Source organism: Mytilus trossulus, chromosome 8, assembly GCF_036588685.1.
Source record: "Mytilus trossulus isolate FHL-02 chromosome 8, PNRI_Mtr1.1.1.hap1, whole genome shotgun sequence".
NCBI lineage: Eukaryota > Metazoa > Mollusca > Bivalvia > Mytilida > Mytilidae > Mytilus > Mytilus trossulus.
The window spans coordinates 41642116-41662316 of NC_086380.1; the positions used below are offsets into that span (position 1 = coordinate 41642116).

General features: G+C 32.6%; 1 protein-coding gene across 2 annotated transcripts in view; it reads left to right on the forward strand.

The window, feature by feature from the left end:
* The window catches only part of LOC134680963 (uncharacterized), a 43743-nt gene that overhangs the window by 19532 nt on the left and 4010 nt on the right, over positions 1-20201 (forward strand). Inside the window, exons 11-21 of one of the 2 annotated variants that reach the window (XM_063540283.1) lie at positions 509-613; positions 3420-3560; positions 4046-4099; positions 5329-5469; positions 6580-8223; positions 8965-9039; positions 13429-13635; positions 14922-14956; positions 16406-16529; positions 18212-18286; positions 19064-19138. In XM_063540283.1, the coding sequence (XP_063396353.1) occupies positions 509-613; positions 3420-3560; positions 4046-4099; positions 5329-5469; positions 6580-8223; positions 8965-9039; positions 13429-13635; positions 14922-14956; positions 16406-16529; positions 18212-18286; positions 19064-19138 (2676 nt within the window). Of the gene's footprint in view, positions 1-508; positions 614-3419; positions 3561-4045; positions 4100-5328; positions 5470-6579; positions 8224-8960; positions 9040-13428; positions 13636-14921; positions 14957-16405; positions 16530-18211; positions 18287-19063; positions 19139-20201 lie in introns of both variants that reach the window. The other variant, XM_063540284.1, reaches the window with a different exon arrangement.

Consider the following 20201-nt stretch of genomic DNA (forward strand, 5'->3'; position numbering starts at 1 on the left):
CATGTAAAATGATAGTGCGAGTGGGGCATCCGTGTACTATGGACACATTCTTGTTTTGGGTTTATTTGAAGGAAAGATAAAGTTGGGTATTAAGAGTTGCAGCTCATATATATGGATAACAATAAAAAAAAATATACTGGAAGACATGTACTCAAATTCATATGAAAATCAAACTTTAGATAAATTTAACTGCTAGTATACTATTGACAATATATGCCAAAATTTCAGAACCTCACTTAAAAAACAATGATTGGTACATGAAGAGTTGTAAAGCCAGACTGTACAAAACATCACTTTAATGATCAATTGACATGGTAAAGGACATATGCATGATGTTAGGTACTCACACTTCAAAGGCACATGTTATTTTACAGAGTCATTTTACTATGTTTGATTTGTTCTTCATGAATTGAGATTATTCTAAGTGGCATTCCTTATTTTGTTTTCCAAAATTTTGTAAAACAATTATAGAAGCATTATTTATTTTTTCTTTTGTTATTTATTGCAGAAAAATCTGAAGGGGAAACTGAAAAGCTATTTGTATGTGCCCTATGTGATAAAAAACTAAGAAGTAGAGAATCATTTCTGAGCCATATGGGTGTGCATTTCACTGGTAAGAATTTGGTGTATTTAGATTTTTTTATGCCCCACCTACAATAGTAGAGGGGTCATTATGTTTTCTGGTCTGTGCCTCCATTCGTTCGTCCGTCTGTCCATCTGTCCCGCTTCAGGTTAAAGTTTTTGGTCAAGGTAGTTTTTGATGAAGTTGAAGTCCAATCAACTCGAAACTTAGTATACATGTGCCTTATGATATGATCTTTCTTATTTAAATGCCAAATTAGAGTCTTAACCCCAATTTTACGGTTCACTGAACATAGAAAATGATAGTGCAAATTTCAGGTTAAAGTTTTTGGTCAAGGTAGTTTTTGATAAAGTAGAAGTCCAATCAACTTGAAACTTAGTGTACATGTTCCTTTGATAACATCAGTCAAATTTTAATGCCAAATTAGAGAATTTTTCCAATTTCATGGTCCACTAAACATAGAAAATGATAGTGCAAGTGGGGCATACGTGTACTGTGGACACATTCTTGTTTAATGTGAAATGAATTAAGAATTTAACGCTAGGTTTACTTTAAGTTGCAACTTACACTGTCATTGATTTAATGTGAGAGTGGGACATTTATGATTTGAAAAATAAGAATAACTGTATTTTGCAAATTGGAACAAAAATGTATTTGATATTTGAAGTATGTGTGAAAGTGTAATATTTTATTAGAAAAATCAACATATGTTGACACTGGTGACAAAATGGAGGTCAAGATCAGTATTGATGATTTTCACTATTACTGTTCAGCAGTTTTGGTTCTTGTGTTATTGAAAAATTTGGGGACTCAAATAAATGTTATAAAAGCCAGTTTATTGTCAGACAGCTCTTGTTTGAACTGTATACAAAATGTTATTCTTTAAAGTTTTTACATCAATAGGTATGAAGTTTTAGCCACTTTTACAAAAGTCTTTAATTTTAGACTTTTGTAAAAGTGACTCAATTAGATAATATTTCATTATGATAAACTAATTTAATACTGCTCATATAGGATATTTTACATTTCTTTGAAGCCCCTGAGGCCAATCTTGGTAAGGGTATAGAGTTAATTAAAGTTTGTAATATTCTTCTGAACATTAAGTCAATTGATATGTTGTGTAATGTCATGGTAACACAAATATTTCACTTTGAAAGCACCAACAAAAATGTCTTATTTCCAATATTTGCACTGTTTTTAAAGATACCCAATTTAGAGGGCCATGTCAGGAACCTTTAGTTGTATATTGGTATCATGTTGGCGGCGTCCTCGTCCGAAAACATTTGGTTTTCACACTCTAACTTTAGTTAAAGAAAATAGAAATCTATGAAATGTTAACACAAGGTTTATGACCATAAAAGGAAGGTTAGGATTGATTTTGGGTGTTTTGGTCCCAACAGTTTAGGAATTAGAGGCCAAAAACAGGTCCCAAATAAGCATTTTTCTTCGTTTTTGCACAATAACTTTAGTATAAGTCAATAGAAATCTATGAAACTTTAACACAAGGTTTATGACCATAGAAGGAAAGTTTGGATTGATTTTGGGAGTTTTGGTCCCAACGAATTAGGGGCCCAAAGGGTCCAAAATTAAACTTTTTTGTTTGATTTCATCAAAAAAATGAATTATTGGGGTTCTTTGATATGCCAAATTTAACTGTGTGTTCAGATTGTTAATTTTTGGGGTTCTTTGTTATGCTAAATCTAAACATGTACTTAGATTTTTGATTATGGGCCCAGTTTTCAAGTTGGTCCAAATCATGGTCCAAAACTAATATGTTAAGTATTGTGCAATAGCAAAAAAATTTCAAATGCACAGTACTCAGCAATAACAAGAAATCTTCAATTGCACAGTATTCCGCAACAGCAAGTAATCTTCAATTGCACAGTATTGCGCAATAGCAAGAAATATCTAATTGCACAATATTGCGCAATAGCAAGAAATTTCTAAGAGCACAGTTTTGCTATATAGTAAGAAATATTCAATTGCACAGTATTGTCTCATTTTCAAATTGGTCTGCATAAGGTCCAAAGGGTAAAAAATTAAACTTTGTTGGATTTCAACAAAAATTGAATATATGGGGTTCTTCAATGTGCTTAATCTAACCATGTATTTAGATTTTTTAATATTTGGGCCCAGATCAAATTGGTCCACATTGAGGACCTCAATTTGAGATCATTAGGGTCTAAAATAGAACATTATTTGATTTCATTAAAATTGAATTCTTAGGGTTTTATAATATGCTGAATCTAACCATGTGTTTAGATTTTGGATATTGGACTTAATAGGTAAATATCTAATTTAAATTTTTTAAGTTTTTAAGTTTAAAGTTCTCAGACCACACTCATTTTGTGTCAGAAACCTATGTTGTGTCAACTTTTTAATCACAATCCAAATTCAGAGCTGTATCAAGCTTAAATGTTATGTTCATACATGCCCAAACTGTTCAGGGTTTCGACCTCTATGGTCGTATCAAGCTGTGCCATGTGAAGCATCTGAATACTGTTTAGATTAGAGATGTTGTGTTTTTGAAACATTTATCTGATTTCACTTTTTATTCTAAAGATAATAGTTTGTATGACAGCCGCTATCCTGGAAATAAGGCATTCAGCTTAAATCCTTAGCAATAAAGTAGCACCTAGGCAGTGAGTTTATTGCCTACATAATGTTAGGCATTAGTCTTAAATCCTGAAAAATATGTGCAGGCATATAACTCAATTCCTAGGTGTTAGCTTATTGACTACGATTTAGGCTTCATACTTAAGATCACTTTTTGCCACTACCATATACATGTACAAAACAATAAATAACAATAGCTATTGATTTTATATTTCTATAGATAATGTAAAGAGAATGCTACCCAAATCAAATGATACTACAGAACACATACCTGCTCAAATTGAAATGAATAGTCAAGAGACAGCCAGTTGCAGTGAAGGACCAAAAAAGGATAGAGGCCCACCACTTAAATCCTCTATGGGTATATTTATTTGAATCATTTTTTATGTAGGGTTTGTAGAACATTAAGAGTAGATTTTAGTAATTATCTAAACTAGGCTTTTTTATGAAGTTAAGAATGTATTTTTTTCAGTGATCTGAATTTATGAATTTATTTAATGAATAATGTAAACAAGTCCAAATCTTTGTGTTCTTGAAATTTCATAACAAATTGACAACATATTGTTGGGTTACCGACCCTGTAATGATGATTATTTTACAGTTTCAATTATTGTCTTGAATTTATCTACAGGAAAAGTGAAATTGAAAAAAGTAAAAAAAAAATAAGCAATTAAAATCTACAAAAAAGTAAGAATGACTGAAATTGTCAACCATCTTTTATAAGAGTTATTGCCCTTTTAAGAAGATATTTAGACAATTTTTGGGTGTAATCCTAGTTTTTACAATTATTTGTGTAGCTTATTTGCAAAATTTCAGTGATTTATAATATTTTTTTTTTTATGGCAGTTGGTTTAGATGCAGGAGATGCCAGTCAAAATGAAAGTTACAGTAAAGATGGAGGTAAACAAATTTATGCTTTTTTGTCAATTTTGCAGTGATTTCAATTGTATTGATTAATATTAACAGAGTTCCTTGAAAGCTTTTTAGCTCACCTTTCCCTTAATATAATTAGACCGTTGGTTTTCCCTTTTGAATGGTTTTACATCAGTAATTTTAGGGCCCTATATAGCTTGTTGTTTATGTGAGCCAAGGCTCCATGTTGAAGGCCATACATTGACCTATAATGGTTTATTTTTTTTATGAATTGTTATTTGGATGGAGAGTTGTCTCATTGGCACTCACACCACATCATCCTATATCTATTAAGTTTTTGCAATAACTTGGTGTCTTTTGTCGCTTCTGTTGTCCGTCCTTCAGTGTAGACTATTTCAAAGATCTTTTACTCTCAAACTACTTTACCAATTAAAGCTGAATAATTTTTAATTGATTCGCTAATAGGGTCTTTGCATCGGAACTTAACACTTTTACTATAATATACCAGTTGTTGGCATGACACGGGTTATGTTCTTCTCATATATGTTATGATGGTATAATTGTGTGCAGTGGAAATGCACAAGTTCTTTCAAACTGACATAACATTTATTTTTTATTTTATAGAACATAGAATAAAAAACTGTTCTACTTATTCCAAGCAATCATATTTTCTTTTCTTTTAACTTTGATGTCACATCTATCTCTGAAACAATTTTAAATTGAATAAATCTATTGTTACAAAAAAGAATAGATTTTTACCACAGGGTGTGAAGAGCAGGGTTTCTCGAAACACTTGCTTCTACATCCAGAAAGTACAGTCCATTGTTATTCATAACAATAAATTTTTTTTAATAGCATAAACAGAAGTGATTACTAGGATAGTGTTCATTACAATTGCATAAAACATTCAACAGCTATTTAGATTTGGATATTGGGCTCTGTTTTTAAGTTGATCCACATTAGGGTCCAAAGGGTCAAAATTAATATTGTGAGAGGCTATTTAATTTTGGGCCTGTTTTCAAATTGTCATCTTTGAGGTCCAACATACAAATGTCTTCTTTTAGAGAATCACTGAATGGAATTAAACCAAACATAGCAGGAATGTGCCTTATGAGGGTGACCAGATTATTTTTTTTTTTATCTAGGACAATTAAAGTACCTCTTCCCCAAGTCACTTATTCTTAAAAATGTCAAATTGTTTTAAATGACAGTCAATGTCCAAAATATCTGTTTGATATATTTTTATTTTCATACAGATAATATTGAAAGAATATCACCTGCATTCAATGATACTTCAATACGCATACCTGCACAAAATAAGATGAATTGTCAGGAGACAGCCAGTTGCAGTGAAGGACCAAAGAAAGCTAGAGGCAGACCAGTGAAATCATCTACTGGTATATTTATTTCATTAGATTGGATGGTCTGTTTGCGAAGCAATAAATTTGAGATATTTGATATACTACAGAAATGAATTTGAAATTGATAACATATACTTTTATAGCCTATAATATGAACACAAAAAATATGTTGTAATGATGAAAGAACCCTCCATCCAAGATCCAAAAGTAGTGAATATAAGCAATATAGATCATACTGACTTGGGACAGGTATAAAAAACCGCTCAACAATACGCACAATATGCACAGTAAAACTAGTAAGAGAGGTCTGAATTTGATGTCAGAATATGAAACAAAAGAAAATAAACAAAATGACTTTAATATTTTTCCTTAATCTGTAGACTATCTGCCTTGTGAAATTAGCTTTCGTAATGATGATTTTACTTATCATTTTTTGGACCACAAGGGTTGTCCTGCCATTTTTGAAGTTATAAATGAATACTGTACGCAATTGAGTAATTCACTTACAGAAAAAAGAGGGGGGTGTCATGAACCATCATTCCAAATTTATATGTTGGGTCATAGTATGATAATTTGAAGTATGTATGTAATCTTTTATAAAAAAATCTTCTTCTCTGAAACATATGTGTCAAATTTATCCACAATTCTCATTAGGTTATTTGGTTTTAAAAATGTGTCGAATGACCCCACCTGCCAACAATAATGGTGGCCATAGCTAAGATCAGAACATAGGGGGAAAATGTAGATTTTAGTTTATCTCCAAAGCATTTAGAGTAAACACTGACCAGTTCTACAACACATTGTTTGGTTGCTGCCCCTGAGCTAGTAATTAACAGTAATTTTGTAGTTTTTTTTAGCTCACCTGGCCCAAAATAATCTATGGTAATCTTTTCCTGAAGGTAGAAAATCCTAAGTTAAACCTATCTTACTGTTAAGTGCAATGTCTTTGTTTTTGGTAAAAAAGCACATGCTCAACAATTATTTTTAAGCTTAGAAACAGTTTTATTTTTGTAGGCAGAATACAGTCCTCAGCACATCTCCTGCTTTCATTATTCCCTAAACAGAAAAATTAAATTAAAGTCATGAGTGGCTCTCTTTTATTGAATGAGTTTTTATTAACTTGATTCTTTTAAATGTTTCTTTCAGGAGAAAAAAGCAAATCAACAAGGTCAAAACCTTACAGACCCTGCCCTTTCTGTGGTCTCCTTATGGCTAGATTGTCCAATCACATCCTTCGCAAACACAAAGATATTCCTGAGGTCAAAGTTTTAAAAAGGCTGCCCCATCAAGATCAAGTAAAGCAAATGGCTAACCTGAGGAAAGAAGGTATTTGGAAAGCTAATTTAGACCAGGTGAAAAAAATGGAGGATGAAGGATCTCAAGCAGAAGTAAAATATTTTAAAGAGAGGGAGCATGGAGCAGGTCAACTTGCTTACTGTTCTTTATGTAAAGGTTTTTTAACAAAGTCTTACTATAAGAGACACAGATCCACATGCACTGCAGTTGAATCTACAACAACTACAGCGAAAGCCTTAGATCCAGTGCATATTGCATCTCCAAAGTTTACTTCTTCATTTAACTTTGATGTTCTAGCAAAATTCCATAATTCTGAGGTAGGAAATTTATGTAGAACAGACAATCTTATAACATCATTTGGGCTGCAGATGTATAGAAATGTGGAGGCTAAGAAAAGTAAAAAAGAAGAAAAAAGAAAATCAGTTATGTCAGATATGAGGAGACTGGCACATTTATTGTTAGAATTTAGAAAACAATGTGAGATAAATGGTGATGCTGAGGCTAAATCAGCTGTAAACATGTTTGACAGAGGCAATTTTCATTCGTTGGAGTCATCCATTTTAGCCCTAACAATAAATGAAGAAACTGGGCACACAAAAGCAGGGCTAAAAATCGGATATGGCTATCTCATAAAGAGAGTTATCAAATATCTCACTGGAGAATTTCTCATCCAAAAAAAAGATGCTGAAGTTGATGAGATTAAGCGCTTCGGAGATCTATTGGAATTTTGCTGGCCAGGTATATTTGGGGATGCAGAATATAAAATAACTGTACTAAGACAGAAAGAATTGAGGATGCCATCTCGCCTTCCAGATGAGGATGATGTTAAGATGTTGAAAGAATGGCTGGAAAATAAAATTAAAGACATTAAAACGAAATTCCAATTTATAACTTCTAATGAATATGCTGAGATTAGAGATTTACTTGTATGCAGATTAACACTATTTAATGCTCGAAGAGGAGGCGAACCTGCTAGGCTTTTACTATCAGAATGGGATGATGCAGAAAATGGGGTCTGGTTTTCGCAAGATTCAGTGGAAAAGGTGGAGGACCCCATTGAGCAAAAATTATTATGTGAATTAAAGATTGCATACCAAGCAGGAAAAAGAAAGCTTGTGTCACTGTTAATACCCCAGGATTGTTGGGATGCCATTAGAATCCTTGCAGATGAAAAAGTTCGAGATGATGCCGGCATTGGGAAAGGAAATAAATTTTTATTTCCCACAACTGCTGGTAAAGATGAACATGTAATTGGATGGAGTTGTGTAAAAAAATGTTGCAAAAAAGCCAGACTTAGCAAGGACATCACTGCTACTGATATGCGACACAGGGCTGCAACTTTATATGCTGCAATGGACATCCCAGAAAAAGAGCGCCGATTATTTTATTTACACATGGGGCACAGTGCAGACATGAATAGAGATGTATACCAGTGCCCTGAATCCGTGAGGATAACAACATCTGTTGGGAAAGCTCTTCAATGTTTAGACAGGGGTAAGTACATTGTTAAGGATCATAACCCTTGGCTAGCAAAGATGTAGTTGAGTTTTTGATGTCATATAATTACAATAGTTTTTATAATAACTCCCCTCCTTCATAAAATCAGTCTTGTCATTCATTCTATCCATGCACTCCATGAAACTTTGCATACAAGATTAGGCATCGTATGTATAGATATAAGAAGCAAGACAATAATGGGGGTAAGTCCCAACATTAGAGTTTTACATGTTCATAAAAATAAAATGTGATATATTGTCAGTGAGACAACTCTCCATCCAACAGTAAGTAGTAAATATAAACAATTAAAAGTCACAGTACAACCTTCAGCATGAGTCCTTGACTCACTTTGCTACAAATGGCCCTAAAATAACTTTTATAAAACAATTCAGGCAATACAAACACACAGTCAGATTTATTTAAAACGCCATAATGAAATATTATATGACACAATTAAACATAAGATATATATATATACATAAACTATAAAGGTCTAAAAATCAGAATTAAGAGATACAATATAACTGAAGATGCTGGAGCCAAAACAATCAATTTTAATGAAAACCTACTAGTTACACTTGTCAAATGATGAAGACAAATATATATCCTGAACCAAATTAAACCTATAGATGAAAAATAAGTGTCTTAAGATTTTTGCAAGCAGATGTGGTTCTCAACTCTGATTGAGGTTTGCCTTTGCGTTAAATGTTAATGCTGAAAGTTCAATTTTTTTTGCAGGAAACATGAAAGCTTCCTCATCAAAAGTTGCAGAGACTGGTCCAAAAAATCCAGAAATTACCTTCTCTCTTAAAGGTTAGTCAAATTTAATTAGTTAAATGGTTAGGTACATACAGTACTGTGAAAGTACTTTAATTCTTGTGGTTTGAGCAACATTTACATCTTCATTGGTTTTTAGATTCATTGATTTTAGTTTTTCAAAAAAAAAAAATGAAAAATTTAAGCCATTACATATGAAGATTACAAATTGTTTGAATTGACAGAAACTGCAAAGTAACCATTGACCCATGTAAGTTATAACAAACTCACTTAAACCCTGAGATCTTGTGATCAACAGATTAAAGACCATCAAAGGTGTTAATTAGGTCACCTAAAGAAAACAGTAACATGAACTTTTGATATAAATGTATCTTGAATTTTAAAATAATTCTTATCAAAATCAAGCCCAGGATAAAATTACTATTTCACATATGTACGAGAACTATGAGGATATAAAATTAACACTTTATCGTACTAGCATCTCACTACCAGAAATCTGACTTTCATTTATCAAAATTTTGTTTTTATAATAATTAAAAGATTAAAAGTTGCAGTTTAGATTATTAAATATTAAATGGGTATCATTCTGCATGCAGTTGTAGTTCATAGTGTGTTTGCCCTGTGACTTTTTTTTTTTATAATATTCTGTACTTTCACAGTTTACTAATTATATATGACCAAAAGTGATTAAGTTATAGTGTAAAGTGGTTTCCTTGCATAAATTATGTTTTTTTTATTATGGTACATTATCAGAGGAGTGTTTATATTTTATGTAGTTTTCTTTTGTTATTCATATTTTTATATAGTATTTGTATTGTTGTGCTGACTGGTCTTTTCCATTTAGTTGCTCTCTAATATATCCTATTATGTCTTTTACTACTTATTATATATGAATTTCATTCAGTCTGCCTGTAGATGGATGTCTATCTGTTGGTCAATACATTTTTTTAGTGCAACTCTTTCTCACATTAACAATGTTTTGATGAAACTTAACCTTGGTACTGGCATTAAAATACAGATATTGTTTTAATTAATTTGCTGTTAGTCTGATATATGATTTGGAATTTATCTTAAAGGGACATTAGCTGTAAAATTGAATTCATGTTCTCTGATTTGAATCAAATTCTCATTTGGGATTTATAACTATGTAAAACATTTATCCAAATTATAAAAAGTCTAAAATTAACACTTTACCGTACATTTGCTCAAAATATGTAGCTTTATTTTTAGGCAGTTTAACTGCCTTATACAAGCACCCTGGATTTGTGTTCTACCCAATAATTGCTGAAATACTTGCCATTGTTATTATCTAGCTGGATTTTATGTTATTTATAACTTATTGGACAGTTTTTCATACTTTTAATTCTGATTTACAAAAAATATGACAAGAAACACCTTAAATGATCGTCGATTTTTCCAAAAGTTTTGAAGTTGCACATAGGAAGTAGAGCACATATGTAGTTTATTATCCCCTGAGCTTTTGGCTAAGATGTCAAAAACAAATGTATGAAATATTTAATCGCTGAAAATCTCTAAAGACAAATAGTTTAGATTTCCCTAATGGCAAAAGTTGAAGGAATCAAATGAATTATAAGGGGGTCTCTAGGGTAACTGTATACCATCCTGTTTAAGAACTTGGAAACATTTGAGATCCTCAACCCTAAACCATAATTATTCATGTATTGGACAATATACTAGTAACTAATCAAATGAAATATAGGGGGGTCCCTGGGGGTCACCCACTCCTCCTGTTTGAGAACTTCATAACCATCAAGATCCCCACCCCTACACCATATATATTCATGTATGGAACAATATAACAAATCATATTAAATATAGGGGAAGTCCCTGTGGTCACCCCATCCTTCCTGTTTGAGAACTTTGAAACAGTGGGGATCCCAACCTCTAAATTAAATAAAATATAGGGGGAGTCAATGCAGTCACCCCACCCCTCCTGATGGAGTTATTGGAAACAGTCAAGATCCCCAACTTTAAATTAAACCATATATATTCATGTATGAGAACTTATCAAATGAAATATAGGGAGAGTTCTTAGGGTCACCTTACCCTCTTCTGTTTGATAACTTAGAAACAGATGAGATCCCCATCCCATAACCATATATATTCATGCATTGGACAATATAACAAATCAATTGAAATATAGGGGAAGTCACTAGGATCACCCACTCATTCCTGTTTGAAAACTTGATAACAGTTGAGATCCCCACCCCAAACCCAGGGGTTAAAAAATCCACTAGCCCGACGCCCGGGACTAGACATTTACGTCTCGGGCAACCAAAACTTATAACCCAGTATGCCCGACGGACTAGTAACAAAAAATTTTTGGAGTGTCTAAAATAGAAAGTGGAAAATCCCTTCATCACTTTTCTGTCTTAGCCAATCAGATTCAATTACGTTATCCGAGATTCCAAGAATTTGAACTGGTTTGTACAGGTCCTCACCTCATGCACAGTAACATGTTTTAAAAATAGAACAAATAACTCCGGGTGGCCCGGTATCATGTATTGATCGCAGTTATTGTACTTTCAATATCGATTTCTCGTTATATGTTATAACGGGGATATTTTTCATTGGTTCTGTCGAGTTTTTCAATTAACGGTACCGGGGGGTATAATGTATTGATAGGTATTGATCCGTCTAGACTCTGGTCGGACAACTGTTTAAGCAGGGAGCACAAAACTGTCAATGCAACAAAATATATCAACATATTTTACTACGGCAAGCGCAGAAACTTCATCAACTTCAAGTTCAAAGCGAAAATCGGCAAATGAAGGGGATTCTAATGAGGCTGATACATCTAAAAAAAAAATAGAAAGTACGATCGGGACAAGCGAAAAAGAACGTTCATAGCGACATGGAATGAAAGATTCCCGTGGGCAAGGTCGATTGTTGAGGATGAAAAGCCCGAGACTGTCTACAAATGCCCTTTCAAAACATGACACACATTCCCAGCGTCTTATGCAGCACACACTGAGTGATTTGTAAGTTAAACTTGGGCTAGCAGGTTGGTTTTGATGGGCTACCAGTTCTTGAAACAGGGCTAGTAAAATCCTCCTGCCAAAAAGTCCTGGGCTAGTTAGCTGTAACAAAATTTTTTAACCCCTGCAAACCATATTAATTCATATGACAAGATAAAAAAATAATTGAAATATAGGCGTAGTCCCTAGGATCACCCCACCCCCTATTGTGTGTGTTTTGAGAACTTGTAAAAGATTGAAATACCAACTCCTAAACCATATTCATTCCTGTTTTTCATTTAAAAAAAGACTGAATGACATACAAATGATAGTGCAAGTGGGGCATTCGTGTACTTTGGACACAATCTCGTTATAATTACCTGTCATTTTATTCCAAACTTAGACATCATAGACTTGGGGTGAAGGTGGGGGTCATTTACATTTACTATGAACTGGTCAGTCAGACCTCACCTTTGATCCCTGTAGTAGTAAACATTTGTCTGATTTGTGTCTCATACCTTTTGTACTGTAGAACACAAACTCAGTTTTCTTTTCAGGAAAGCAAGTCCATTCATACTTTTACAAGCTCGTACTAAAGTCAAATTGAAATACTAAAAGTCAACTTATATGGACATTAACTATAAACTAGAAGAACTGCAATCATTGCGAATTTGTACCACTGCAGACTCATGACAGCGAAAAAAATATACTTGATATATGTGTTGCTTTTGAAAACCTTGATAAACTATGAATTATTTGCATAAATGTACAATTATATATGAATGTTTAATGTTTGTTCTTTTAAATCTTTGAAAATAAATTGAAGCAATATTACCACAGTTTTCATAATTATGTTTGCCTTGGTTTTTGGTTATCTGCCTACAGTGCTTACAGCGGTTTTATTTGTGTACATAAGCCTACATGCCACCTAAATAATTAACTGTTGAGTTGATCTTCAAATTATTCAAAATCAGTTGTATTAGTGTTTTGGTTTAAATATTTCAGCCTTGAACATCACTGAAGAGACATCATTTGTTGAAATGCACATATGTTGCAATAAATTTGGTAGTTTATGTTATTTATATTATGCATTGTAAGTGATTATAATACTTAATGAGATGATCAACAGAAGTCACAAAAAAAAAAAGATCAGCAACCTTTAAATGTAAACAGTCAATTGTTGTAAATCTTTATACATTAATAAATAATGTGGTTTAAACAGAATTTTTTTCTTAACCACTGAATATGTACCCGTTTTTACAAACTGATTAGGTTGAGGAATGATAAAATAATAGTTTTTGTGACTGTCCTTAACATGATTAATGCTTGTAGTAATTGCCAGATTGCAATATCAGGTTCATTCATTGTCCATAGACAATAAGATCAAAAATATTATGTTGTTAATGAATAACAGAAATATTTAAATGTTGATTACTTTTGATTTCAGACTTTTTGAATGAACTGGTGGATGATAATGTTGCAGTAAGGGCAATATCAGGAAAAGGATTGATAGAGGAAGATGAAGTAGAACAAAGACCAGAAAAAATAAGAGCTGCAAGCTGCATGAAAGATCTGATGCTACAAGATGCAGCAAAAGAATACTTCACAGATGATGCTTGGCTGGCAGCTGAATCAGTTTTTGATTTACTTCCAGGTATGAAGAATGAAAATAATATGTTTCATGCAAAAATCTATTTTAAGCGCCTTCTATCCAATAGGTCAAGTTTCTTTTAATTTGGCGTCATCTTCTATATAAACATCCATAATTTTTTTTGTCCTCTCAAACTGGATAGTGGGACCTACTGAAAATTTGTATACTTCAATGTCAGGAGCTTCAGGACGTTTAATTTTGGTGCTTTTGGTGATTTTTTTTAAATGGGCCTGTTTTTAATTGGAATATGCATTATCTCCGTGATATGACATCTGTATTTATGTAGTCACCCTAGTAGTGCACATTTTTTGGGATGATCATGCATGCATAAATTTTTTCCATTTAATTCCATTTGGGTAGTGTATAAGTCAATGGAGTGGTTAATCGTGCATGTGAATTTTGTGAGTGGGATTTGGAAGGTTAAACATTTCAAAAGGTGTAAGAGTCAATACTTTCTTTAAAAATCCATTCCTGTAAGTTGACATAAAAATGTTAACTTTGCTTGGTAATTTGTATGCCCAAACTATAGCAGGGGGACATTTGATTTTACCCTTGTCTGAATGTACCTACGTACCTCTCAAAATTTGTTTCTGTTCTCTAACTTAAGTTTGCCTCAATCAAATGTTATGTAACTTGTACACAAGGTGTATTATCACAAAATACAGATCAAGTTTGAATGATGGTAGTATCACTCTAACCATTATAGAGTTCTGTCCCTTTATAAATGGGAAAATTACAAAATTTTAAACATAACTTTGCCTCTACCAAATGTTATGTACAATGTTTATTACACAAAACACAGATCAAGTATGACTTTTGGTGGTGTCACTTTTACCGTTCACAGTTATGGCCCTTTATAAATAGAAAAATAGCAAAAATTTTAGTTTCTGTTTTCTGACTTGAGTTTGCTTAAACCAAACATTAGAAAACTTATACACAATACTTTTTACCACAAACACAGATGAAATTTGGTTGCATCATTTGAATCATAATCTGGTTAAAAATGGAAAAATTGCATAATTTTTAGTTTCTGTTCTATTACTTAAGTTTGTCCCTACCAAACATTATGAGACCTATACACAATTTACAATACTTGTTTGCCAAAAAAAACCAGAACAAGTACATGTTTGGGTAGTGTCACTTTTCAAGTTCTTGAGCTATGTCCCTTTATAATTTTTAAACAGGGGCATCATTTATGGACACAACATGACAATCTCCATTTATTTGTGTTTATCTCCAATATGTTATTCTGAACATTTAGATATCAAACTGTTGGTGTTTTTTTTCAGACTGTAGTGATGATGAATCTGAGAGATCCCACATGGTAAATATCACCCTATAGCTAGTTAATAATACATGTTGTATTTTTGTCAGTACTTGATATTTACAAGGTACATAAATGTTTTATAGTGATTTTGAAAAAAAGATGGATCATACATAAACTGAGGAACCTTTTAAAAAAGCTTGTAGAATTTTAAAATATTTTTACTCATTAGATGACAAAATGGAGGTCATGCTTGATATGAAGGATTTTCACTTTCACTGTTCATGAGCTATGGTTCTTGAAAGATTGAAAAATGGCATATCCAGTTGTATTTGTGCATTTATTCATAAATCCTTCAAAGCAAAGCTTTTCAAATTTTAATATGTTGTTAGTAATGATAAAATGGAGGTCAATATAAAAATGAAGATGTGGTATGAGTGCCAATGGGACAACTAGATATAGGAAGATGTGGTGTGAGTGCCAATGAGACAACTCTCCATCCAAATAACAATTTAAAAATTAAACCATTATAGGTTAAAGTACGGCCTTCAACACGGAGCCTTGGCTCACACCGAACAACAAGCTATAAAGGGCCCCAAAATTACTAGTGTAAAACCATTCAAACGGGAAAACCAACGGTCTAATCTATATAAACAAAAACTGTCCACAAGAGACCAAATGACACAGACATCAACAAATATAGGTCACCATATGGCTATCAAAAATGAGCAAAGCCCCATACTTGATAGTCAGCTATAAAAGGGCCTGATAAGACAATGTAAAACAACTGTTTTGTATTGATGATTGTCACTATTCCTGTGCAGGATTTTGGTCCTTGTGATATTGAAAAATGCTGGGACCCAAATAGATGTAAAAAAAGTCTGGTTTCTTGTCATTCTGACAGCTGTTGTTTAAACATTCTTTCTTACATTTTATGTCAAGTTCAAAAGTATTAAGTATATTTGGATGTCTTGTATGCTATGAATCTTGAAAGTGGAGGCTTTACTGCAATTGCTATGTTTCAGAATACATACGCACTTTCATAACAGATTTTGCAGGTTCTTCCATAAAATATTTTATACATCTTAAACAGGAAAGTTTTGAGAGTATTTAGATATTGGGAGATGTGATGTGAGTGCCAATAAGACAAATCCCCATCCAAATAACAATTTATAAAAGTAAACCGTTATAGGTCAATGTACATCCTTTAAAAAGTAAAATCACAAAAATACTGAACTCAGAGGAAAATCAATTTGGAAAGTCCATAATCACATGGCAAAATCAAAAAACAAAACGCATCAAAAACGAATGGACAAGAACTGTCATATTCCTGACTTGGTACAGGCATTTTCAAATGTAGAAAATGGTGGATTAAACCTGGTTCTATAGCGCTAACCCTCTCACTTTAATAACAGTCTCATCAAATTCCGCTACATTTACATGATGCGTTAAATAAACAGTCACAATTAATAAAATAGTCAACAAGTCTTAAGTTTGTTTTCTGTTTAGATTTTAAATACAACAGATGTAAGTGATATAAACTTAAGAGATTGTGAAGATGAACCATGTTCTTCAAATGATTCTATGATATCTGGTGATACAGAGGAGCAAGTAGAGAGAAGAACAAACAAAAGTAAGTTTAAACTTAGAACAATGGCTGTCTTGTATAACTTGTTATTAATTTTTTTTAAATGAATGGGTAAATAATGTGATAGTGAGTCAAGCTGTGTTCTTGTAATCAATTTTGCTACTTTTCAATGTTGCACATCTAATTGGCCTATTTAAAGAACAAGTCCCTTGAACATCAGGTGCCAATGTTTTTAAATCCTGTCAGGTTGAACATCCGAAATACAAACTTTCCATGCAGCTCAACAGTTGTTTTGTTAAGTGTTTTGAAGTTTTACTTACACATGTATGTTCTAAATGGAAGTTAAACTAATTAACACTAATGAATTTGGAATAAGTTGCTAGGGACAAAATAGATCGTTGCTATATGGTAACTCAAATAAAGTTCTCCGACCACATTTATTGTGTCACGAGTCTATAGTAATGTATAACTAACTTGATCATATTCCAAATTCACACCATTTCAAGCTTGAAAATTTTGTCCAATCTTGCTCCAACTGTTTAGAGTTTGACCTCAGCAGTAATATAAAAAACCTCCAGATGGAGCTTATTTCTTAAACATAGATAAGAAAGGAAGACAATAACAATCAAAACCAAGGAGTAAACAAAGACTCACAAAACCAAAGGACATTTACATCAACAATTATAAATAATAATTAAGAAACAACATGAACTCCACTTTAAACCGGGAGTGAAATCAGGTGCTCTAGAAGGGTATGCATTTCCTGCACCGTATACAACACCCATCATGTTATTTCTTTGTTCAGTTCGGTAATGATGGAAAGTTCTTATGACTGAGAAAGAGTATTATAGATTGCATCATACTATATAGTTGAGTTATGTTCGGGAAAAGTTCAATATATGATGCAAAACTTCAGAAAGTTCCAACTGAACCTGAGGCAGAAAAAGGTAACTTTCTATAACTTTGACACTAAAGCTGCAATAATAATTTTATCTCATACAGTCAAACCTTAGTAAACTGACCATGAATAAACTGGTTTCCTGTTCATTCAGCTAAAACTAAAGTCCTATTTTTTTTACTTCAAAGTCTTTCTTAAAATACCCTTTGTAAATTGGACCCTGTGTATTCCAAATTCCTGTCTAATGATTTAGTCTCAATACTCTTATTTACATCAATTATTACTTGTCAAAACTAATCTCTTGTGTCACAACTCAGATAACACAAGGATTCTAATGCAAAAAGAAACAATGAACACAAAGGGAAAGTGTCAAATCAGAGACTGATGTTACAGAGGTCTATTTGACAAATTGATCACATTCCAAATTCACACCATTTCAAGCTTGAAAATTTTGTCCAATCTTGGTCCAATTGTTTAGGGTTTGACCTCAGCAGTAATATAAAAAACCTCCAGATGGAGCTTATTTCTTAAATATAGATAGAAAGAAAGGAAGACAATAACAATAAAAACCAAGGAGTAAACAAAGACTCACAAAACCAAAGGACATTTACATCAACAGTTATAAATAATAATTAAGAAACAACATGAACTCCACTATAAACAGGGAGTGAAATCAGGTGCTCTGGAAGGGTAAGCATTTCCTGCACCGTATACGACACCCATCGTGTTATTTCTTTGTTCAGTTCGGTAATAATGGAAAGTTCTTATGACTGAGAAAGAGTATTATAGATTGCATCATACTATATAGTTGAGTTATTGTTATTTTTAGGGAAAAGTTCAACATATGATGATAACAAGGCTACAAAACTTCAGAAAGTTCCAACTGAACCTGAGGCAGAAAAAGGTAACTTTCTATAACTTTGACACTAAAGCTGCAATAATAATTTTATCTCATACAGTCAAACCTTAGTAAACTGACCATGAATAAACTGGTTTCCTGTTCATTCAGCTAAAACTAAAGTCCTATTTTTTTTACTTCAAAGTCTTTCTTAAAATACCCTTTGTAAATTGGACCCTGTGTATTCCAAATTCCTGTCTAATGATTTAGTCTCAATACTCTTATTTACATCAATTATTACTTGTCAAAACTAATCTCTTGTGTCACAACTCAGATAACACAAGGATTCTAATGCAAAAAGAAACAATGAACACAAAGGGAAAGTGTCAAATCAGAGACTGATGTTACAGAGGTCTATTTGACAAATTGATCACATTCCAAATTCACACCATTTCAAGCTTGAAAATTTTGTCCAATCTTGGTCCAATTGTTTAGGGTTTGACCTCAGCAGTAATATGAAAAACCTCAAGACGGAGCTTATTTCTTAAACATAGATAAGAAAGGAAGACAATAACAATCAAAACCAAGGAGTAAACAAAGACTCACAAAACCAAAGGACATTTACATCAACAGTTATAAATAATAATTAAGAAACAACATGAACTCCACTATAAACCGGGAGTGAAATCAGGTGCTCTGGAAGGGTAAGCATTTCCTGCACTGTATACGACACCCATCGTGTTATTTCTTTGTTCAGTTCGGTAATGATGGAAAGTTCTTATGACTGAGAAAGAGTATTATAGATTGCATCATACTATATAGTTGAGTTATTGTTATTTTTAGGGAAAAGTTCAACATATGATGATAACAAGGCTGCAAAACTTCAGAAAGTTCCAACTAAACCTGAGGCAGAAAAAGGTAACTTTCTATAACATTGACACTAAAGCTGCAATAATAATTTTATCTCAAACAGTCAAACCTTAGTAAACTGACACTGAATAAACTGGTTTCCTCTTCATTCAGCTAAAACTAAAGTCCTATTTTTTTCACTTCAAAGTCTTTCTTAAAATACCCTTTGTAAAATGGACCCTGTGTATTCCAAATTCCTGTCAAATGATTCAGAAGAAGAAATCTTCAATTGCACAATATTGTGCAGTAGATTTGCAAGATCTTGACATTTGTTTTGTGGCAAAAACGCGTACTGTGGATTCATTTATTTTCGTTGGTATCAATTTTTGTGGATTGCTGAAAACTTGCAATTTCGTGGATATTTAATTTCTTGGTTTTGTCAATCTCTGTATACAGAGCCTAATGATAATATGAACATTGAAATTTGTGGTTCACCTGTACCCACAAAACCCACGAAAATTGGTATCTAACGAATAATAATGAATCCACAGTATTATGTTAACAATTTGACAAGTTTCCCTCTGTTTTAAACTTTTAAATTTTTCCTGTCAAATTTATTCAATTAGAACTTCTGTGGATGCATTATTATTTGTTGGATACAAATCATTGTGAATTTGGTGGGTACAGGTAATCCACAAAATCAAATGTTCAACAAATAATAAAAAAATCCATAAGTGTGAATGCAGACTTTGGCAAAACCATGAAATTAAATATCCATGAACATGTTAGTTTTCCTATTGGTTTCATCATTATTCATAGCAATTTTACAATTTTTCTGTTGATGCAATTTTTGAATAGCTGACCCATCTGATTTTCTATATATTACAATATCATTGATCTATGTTTCCCCCACACCAAATGATGTTGCAAGTTTCCCTGAACTGTTGAATTTACAATCATACACAAATTTTTTATCAAACTATAGGAAGTATCTTTCTTGTCAATGTTATGTGCCTGTACAAAATACCAAAGCCTGTTTTACATGAGAACATTAGCTGGCCTAATTTTTTCAAATCTAGCATGAAAACACCTAGCCACTGGCCAGATAAAGGAATTGGCTATACATGGGAGG